This window comes from Alosa pseudoharengus, unplaced genomic scaffold, assembly GCF_046254945.1.
Source record: "Alosa pseudoharengus isolate Yale_2024_CS ecotype anadromous, Long Island Sound unplaced genomic scaffold, YU_APseudo_1.1 YU_APseudo_1.1_scf_18, whole genome shotgun sequence".
NCBI classification, from domain to species: domain Eukaryota; kingdom Metazoa; phylum Chordata; class Actinopteri; order Clupeiformes; family Clupeidae; genus Alosa; species Alosa pseudoharengus.
In genome coordinates this window covers 8425371-8432780 of record NW_027468650.1, presented here as the reverse complement: position 1 = coordinate 8432780, position 7410 = coordinate 8425371, and the positions used below count along the sequence as shown (strand labels likewise).

Genomic DNA, 7410 nt, shown 5'->3' with positions numbered 1-7410 from the left:
CCTCCCTCTCTCTCTCTCTCTCTCTCTCTGCCCTCTCACTTTCAAACTCTTGTTTAAAGTGAGCTAAGAGCTTTGCTCTTGGTCTGGCCTATTTATAGGAGTCTGACAGAAATGCCACATACATAATTAAAGATTGATTAGAGGCCTGGCACGCGGCCGAGGCCGAGGCCGAAGATAGATCCATTGATTAGATAATGTGCACACGAAGATGATAATCGTTAAAGGTCATATGACCTATTGGTGATGGAAAAAAGTCGTAGTGAAGAAAAAGTTGTAGGGAAAAAAACAATGTTGACAGATTTGTGTTTGAAGGTCTTCACTTCCTCTATGTATTGTGTAACACTGACGTTGGTCCATGTGTGTGTTTTGTGGCTGCAGCTCTGAGGATACAGGGCCCGTTTCGAGCGTGGGGAGCGGGGAACCAGGGTGGGGGCATGTGCAGCGACTCGGAGAGTGCAGGCGGCAGCAGCGAGTCCAGATCCATGGACTCTCCTACAGCCAGTCCAGGTAGGCCCCGCACTCTCTCTCCCTCTCTCTCTCTCTCTCTCTCTCTCTCTCTCTCTCTCTCTCCTATAGCCAGTCCAGGTAGGCCCTGCACTCTCTCTCTCTATCTCTCTCTCTCTCTCAGCCCAGGTAGGCCCCGCACTCTCTCTCTCTCCCTCTCTCTCTCTCTCTCTCTCTCTCCTATAGCCAGTCCAGGTAGGCCCTGCACTCTCTCTCTCTATCTCTCTCTCTCTCTCTCAGCCCAGGTAGGCCCCGCACTCTCTCTCTCTCCCTCTCTCTCCCTCTCTCTCTCTCTCTCTCTCTCTCTCTCTCTCTTTCTCCCTCTCCCAAACACTATCTTTCATCTGGTAAGCACCCCGAGGCTGTTGGTGTGCACAGCTGCCATTGGGTCCCTCCTCCTCCTCCACCTCCACCATTCCACACGTCAAAGCCTCTCTATCAACACCGAGCTGACTGACGTCGTTTGGGCCTGCTGACAGTTATGACACACAGACAAGTCATGGGCTCAAGCGTGCATGCTGAGCATCACGTACTGCGGCATCCTCCCCTCGCCCCCGGGGGAAGCTCGCTCTGGGCCCTGCAAAAATGTGCTGAGCACTAATGCAACTCAGGCTGTAGAAAATGCAACATCTGCTGTAGAAGATACTCCTGTGGTTTAACCACCACTCTTGATCTTTTGACAAACTATCACTTAAAAACCCCAACACTGAATACCAGCTCATTTCCTTCAGTATTAACAATGCTATTAAATGCTAAAGATGCTAACAGACTGTTTGCATAGAGTAGAAGTGTTAAGCCTTTTAGAACTAAGTGGCACATTATTTCTCGGTGCATATCCAATCCAATGTCTAATAGACACCTCATGTTGATTAACTCCTTTTGTGCTGATTTCATTAAACAACAAATCTGGGCCGTTTGTGAAGGATCTCTCCTTTAATATTCCCATCTCACGACGGCTTTGTCCCGGCATCCTGTGGAATGCCAGGAATGCAGGGGCAGATATGTCTGGGATGGGCGGTTCAATCAGGTCATTATCGGCCAGTCTGGGAGGCAGGGTGGAGGGATTGATTAGTGAATAGAGGTGTGAATCACCCTTGATGCCCCTGCCGAGTGGTCTTTTGCTTGGGCTATGATCCCCATGCATAACACCCCCCCCCCCCCTCTCCTCCCCTGATCTGACAACACGCCCCTCAGATCAGCCCACGCCTCTTAAAAACCCCAACAGCCTCACAGTGTTTGCCACACACACACACATACACTTTACGGATATTGGTAGCCAAAGAAGGTGTCTTGCTGCTGCTACTACTACTGGGATGACCATGGGATTTTTCTGTTTGGTCCCAGGGGATTTCAAGAGGAGGCTGCCGCGGACCCCTTCCACGGGCACTATGTCCTCAGCGGACGACCTGGACGAGAGGGAGCCCCCATCCCCCTCAGACAACGGTGGTGAGTGTCCGCTTGGTTGCAGTGTGGTGAAAATGACACGCAGCATGCAAGGTCAACCATTTTTTTTTCTGCACGCGTGTCTATCAGTTGGCTGTTTCCTTTTGTTGTCACGTCCTTTGTGTGAAAATATGCAGACGAGACTGCACAGAGTGTAGAATTTTAAGAATGTCCTTTATAGTGACTGTTGTAGGTATTCATTACGCATACACGCACACGCACACGCACACACACACACACACACACACACTCACACACACACAGTCTTACACACACACTGAAAGGATAGTGTAGACTTTTTCTTTGACTGAACAATGCTGTTAAGAAATTGTGTCACGCACTTTGAGGAGGTGGTTTTGTGAAGAGGTTGTTTTCTAAAAGGGTTTCATTCACCTTTATTGGAAGTGACGCTCGCTGCGAATGGGAATGTTGAGAGGAGCGTTGCCTGGTTGTCTGCTGGGAGAGGTGCTAAGGCTGTTGTGCTCGTCTTTTCTCTCCGCTGTCAGGCTTGAGTGAAATGGTCACGGAGACTGCCAGCTCCCCTGGACCTTTCCGGAATGCGCAAATGTCCAAGGCGGCCCAGACACACAAGCTGAGGAAACTCCGGGCTCCGTCGAAGTGCAGGGAGTGCGAGAGCCTGGTGGTGTTCCATGGAGCCGAGTGTGAGGAGGTGAGTACACACACACACACACACACACACACACACACACACACACACACACACACACACACTCCCATTCAGACACATCCCTCATACTCAATGACTTCTTTAAAGGTCCTTTTCTCTCCTTTTAGTTAGCTCTCTCTAATTTGCATAAATCAAATTAGTTCCAAGCATTCTTGAATGTTTAGAAAAGTGGACGTTGTTTTAAGCCCGTTACACAACACTCAGGTCCTTGCTTGACTTTGGTGCCACAATTCTTTTTTTTTCTCCTCCCCTCCTTCAGTGTTCCCTGGCCTGCCATAAGAAGTGCTTGGAAACACTGGCCATTCAGTGCGGTCACAGGAAGCTGCACGGCAAGCTGCACCTGTTTGGCGTCGACTTCGCGCAGGCGGCCAAAAACAGCCCCGATGGTATTCCTTTCATCATGAAGAAGTGCACGTCGGAGATTGAGAACAGGGCACTAAACATCAAGGTATGAACAACATCTTCCATCTTCCCAAACAAAATGCACCTCTGGGCATCGCTCTGCCTCTGTCACGCTGCTAAATTGATAAATCTTGAGAGGCAAGTGAACGTGAAAGGCTCTTTTGTTTTGTTTTTTCCCCCAAAGGGCATCTACCGCGTGAACGGAGCCAAATCTCGGGTGGAGAAGCTGTGCCAGGCGTTTGAGAATGGCAAGGACCTGGTGGAGCTGTCAGACCTCTACCCCCACGATATCAGCAATGTCCTGAAGCTCTACCTGCGACAGGTAGGCATCTTTGGTGGCTCATTCTCTGTTGTAAATAACTATGATATTTATTTATGGAGGACAAAACAGTGTTTCCCATACATTGGCTTATTTGTGGCGGCCCACCACAATATAAACATTGACAACCACACAATGATTTTCCATATTGTACTATTTAAATTGGATGAAATCCTTTCATTGTAGAGCTATGTGCACCTTTGCACAGTCTCTCCTTGTCACTCTGTCTCTCTACGGACATGCATGCATGTTTAAAGAAAACATCATTGGCATCATAACCACGCTAAACAGATTTGTTCAAAACTACCAGCTACCACCACAAATAGAATTCAAGTCTGTGGGAAACACTGCAAAATGACTGTGGTTTAAGCCATCCATAATTAAGCTAAGTGTTTGCTAAGCTAATATGTGATCTTCTGTGGTCCCGTGCAGCTCCCCGAGCCACTCATTCTGTTCCGCTACTACAACGACTTCATCGGCCTGGCCAAGGAGAGCCAGAGCGTCATCGTGGAGGAAGTGGAGGCGTCGCGCGGGTCGCTGGCCTCCGAGACGCGGCAGGTAAGCGTGGAGCTGAACCGCGTCCTCTTCAAGATCCGCGACCTGCTCCGCCAGCTGCCACCGGCCCACTACAAAACACTGCAGTTCCTGGTCGAGCACCTGCACAGGTATGTTTGGACATAAATATTTTTATTCCCTTCTAGTTGCTCTAAGTGATTTGTTTTGCTTGACCCAAGCTTGACCCATAGTCATAGTTGGGATACAGACACATGCAATGGTATAACAATAGGGCAGTCTCACAAATACTGGGCACAGAGATTCATACAAACCATTTTGCTCATACTGTTTACTATTTTTTGTTACAATTACTCATTGAGGTGATTGAAGTGCATGTGTGGCTCCTAATTTTGTTGTTTTAACAACCACCTGTCCACTCCAGGGTCACAGAGAAGGCCGACGAGAACAAGATGACGGCCAGCAACCTGGGCATTATCTTCGGGCCCACGCTCATCAAGCCGCGGCAGGCTGACGCGGAGGTCTCGCTCTCCTCGCTGGTGGACTACCCCTACCAGGCGCTCATCGTGGAGCTCCTCATCCGCCACTACCAGATGATCTTCGACGCGGCCCTCAGCCCACTGCCCGTCTCGCCCGCGGCCGGCGAGAGCTCGCCGCTGCCCGTCAAGTCGCGCCTCACGGCCCAGGAGAAGGAGCGGCAGCTCAGCCGCCACTCCACGTCTCTGGTGGACATCAAGGAGGTGAGTCTCGGCCCACTGGCCACGACGTGCGCCGAACCCCGGTCCGATCTTTTGGATGGTGAAGTACAGTTTCTGGTCAAGGCCCATCGGGATGATACAGTTTCTGTGTGTTTGCAGCAGCAAAATGCTAAGATGTATAAGAGGCACTCCTCAGTGATCCCCTCCACGCATCTGATGGATGAGGTGAAAGAGGCCAAGGCCAGGACTGAAGGGAGAGAATATGCACCTGGTCAGTATTGGTGGTAGTACACAGAGAGCCCATAAAATAGATAACACATGTTGCATGGGTGCATGTTTTGAAAGCACTGTAGTGTTTGGGATGATTGCTTAAGGTTTTGTCTCTTGTTTTTTTTGACAGCCATGGATACCGTGGACTCGACCATCAACGGGCTCTTATCGGCCAGCACCCCGGACATCCAGAGCTCGCCGCGGTTCCCCCGAATCCCCCAGGTCTCCTCCCTCTGCATCCCCATCTCGTCCTCCTCGCCCACGGCTTCGCCCACCAGCCCCACCCCTGGCTCTGCATCCGGCTCTAACCGGGTCCAGATGCGGCCTCCGCGGTCCAAGCTGTCGTCCCGGCCCGTCAGCCTGCCTCCCGAGCGGCTGCTGAACGCCCGCAACGCCGCCGACGCTGCCGCCGCCTTGGCCCGTGCCCAGTCGAGGGACGCGGCCATCGAGGAGGCCTCGGAGGAAGAGCCGCAGCCTCAGCAGCAGCAGCAGCCACAGCAGCGGTCAGGGCTCAAGTCTCGGTCCGGCACGGCGCACTACCGGAGCACCTACATCGACACGCAGACGCTGCGCCGCAAGTGGGACCGCGAGTACAAGCGCTACGACATCACGGCGCGCACGGCCATGATCGTGGCCAAGCTGCCCGGCCAGGACGCCAGCGCCGGGGGAGACGGAGGCACGGGGGTCGCAGTCCCCGCTACCACCACCACCACCGCGGCCATGACGATCCCGCTGTCGTCGTCGGTGCCCTCGTTGATGCGTTTCTCCGAGCGCATGACCGGAACGGGTAGCTTGAGTCGACAGGGCCGCGGGCCGCTGAGGCGGGAAGGGAACGTGAGCGAGTACAGCCCAGTGCCGACCACCTTCCGTGCCCCGCGCACTCTCCAGCCGCCCCCCGGAACCTTCTACAAGCCGCCCGCCGTGGGCAGGGCCAAGTCCCTCACGGAGATCTCCATCAAGCCCAGAGGGCCGGTGGCGTCGGCGAACAGCGCAGAGGACGACGACGACGATGACGAGGAGGAGGAGGAGGAGGTGTTGGAGATCGAGGTGTCCGTGGACGGGCCGTGCCCAGAGGCGGAGACCCAAAGCCTGGAGCCACACTCCCCATCCCAGTCTCCTAGCTCCAGTCCGGAGGAGCTCAACCAAAGCGAGGCCAAGCCCGTCTACCAGAGACTCCGCTCACGCCGGCTGCAAGAGTTTGAGCACCGAGAGGCCCATTTTGTATGACCTCGATCCCAAGTCAGTTTCCTTGGCCAACGTTCGGTGGCTGAGAGGTTCCTGGTTATCTAAAAAATGTGTCATATTGTACATGAAGAATCACAAAAAAAACTGAACAGACATTGTAAACTGTGAGGAGAACACCACGGAAGTGTTATATATAGTTAATATATACCCTGTTACCTGGAGTCTACAGGCTTAGATGAGGAAAGCCAGGTGGATGAACTGAAAAACTCAAAAGTATGCACTTAGTTTCAGTTGTGTTTCGCGTAGTTCCTTCTTTTAGGTTAAACAGTTTGAAATGTGTTATCAAGATGGAGCTCAGCAACAGAGAAAATATGAACAACATGTTCAAAATGAACAATGTATTTTTTAACAAAACAAAACATTCAAAATGGGACTGCTAAACAGTTATGGCAGAGTGGAAACCTTTTCTTTCTAAACTGTGCAATTGACCTCACTTGGAGAATATTAGACTGTTGTATAAAATGTACTGTTACTATGCCAAAAATAATTCAACTGTTACTATTGTGTGTATTGTCACTTTATCACCACTGTTTTAATGCACTTACGAGGCTTAATCCAATCATCCCCAATTGTTTTTGTACATTTCTACCATTTTTGTAATGCAGTATTTTATTGTATGTGTACAGTATTACTTGTGTTCAAGTATTCAAAGGACAAATGTTTTAATTTGATATGCTGTATAATCAAAAAATCTAATACAATATTTTGTATTGAACCGTATGTCTAAGTTACATTACTGGATAGCTGCCTGAAATGTGTGGTGTATATTATGGACAATTAGAATCATTCTTTGGGAGGGACGTAACTTCCATTATTATTATTTTTTTTAAATATTGGCTTTAATGTCTTTTCAAAACACATTAAAAAGTTAACTGATGTATGATATGGTGTTTTGTACAATGTATATTGATATATTTTGCTCACTTCTGGAGTAAGGTCAATAAGGATGTTTATATGTCAAAACAAAACAACTTTTGATATCTGCAGACCCCACTGATTAAGCTCAAGTAAGTGCATTTTCTATGTAAACTGTATATCCCTCAATGTTTTATAAAATATTATCAAAAGGATTCCTCTGCTTATCTTAAATGGTTTAACTCTTCTACAGCATTATTAAGGCACATGTCAGAACACACTTTTGTAACTTATTAAAACTACAGTTCATGGCTCACAATATTTACAAACTCATGTCCGTGGTCATTTATAATATGTTTCAGCCAAACTAGGCTTATTTGAAGGCATAATATAAGGTGGACATGTGATAACCTAAAATGTGTTATACAAATGAGATTTTTCCCTAGTTCCGTTTGACAAATAGGTGCAGGTTC

General features: G+C 49.5%; 1 protein-coding gene across 1 annotated transcript in view; it reads left to right on the top strand.

Annotated features, from left to right (window-relative positions):
* The window catches only part of arhgap29a (Rho GTPase activating protein 29a), a 48424-nt gene extending 41217 nt beyond the window's left edge, over positions 1 to 7207 (top strand). Inside the window, exons 17-25 of the mRNA XM_076290193.1 lie at positions 379 to 507; positions 1849 to 1950; positions 2454 to 2617; positions 2895 to 3083; positions 3222 to 3359; positions 3789 to 4021; positions 4294 to 4609; positions 4730 to 4838; positions 4968 to 7207. Coding sequence (XP_076146308.1) covers positions 379 to 507; positions 1849 to 1950; positions 2454 to 2617; positions 2895 to 3083; positions 3222 to 3359; positions 3789 to 4021; positions 4294 to 4609; positions 4730 to 4838; positions 4968 to 6064 — 2477 coding nt within the window. The 3' untranslated portion in view covers positions 6065 to 7207. The remainder of the gene's footprint in view (positions 1 to 378; positions 508 to 1848; positions 1951 to 2453; positions 2618 to 2894; positions 3084 to 3221; positions 3360 to 3788; positions 4022 to 4293; positions 4610 to 4729; positions 4839 to 4967) is intronic.
* The last annotated feature ends 203 nt before the right edge of the window (positions 7208 to 7410 follow it).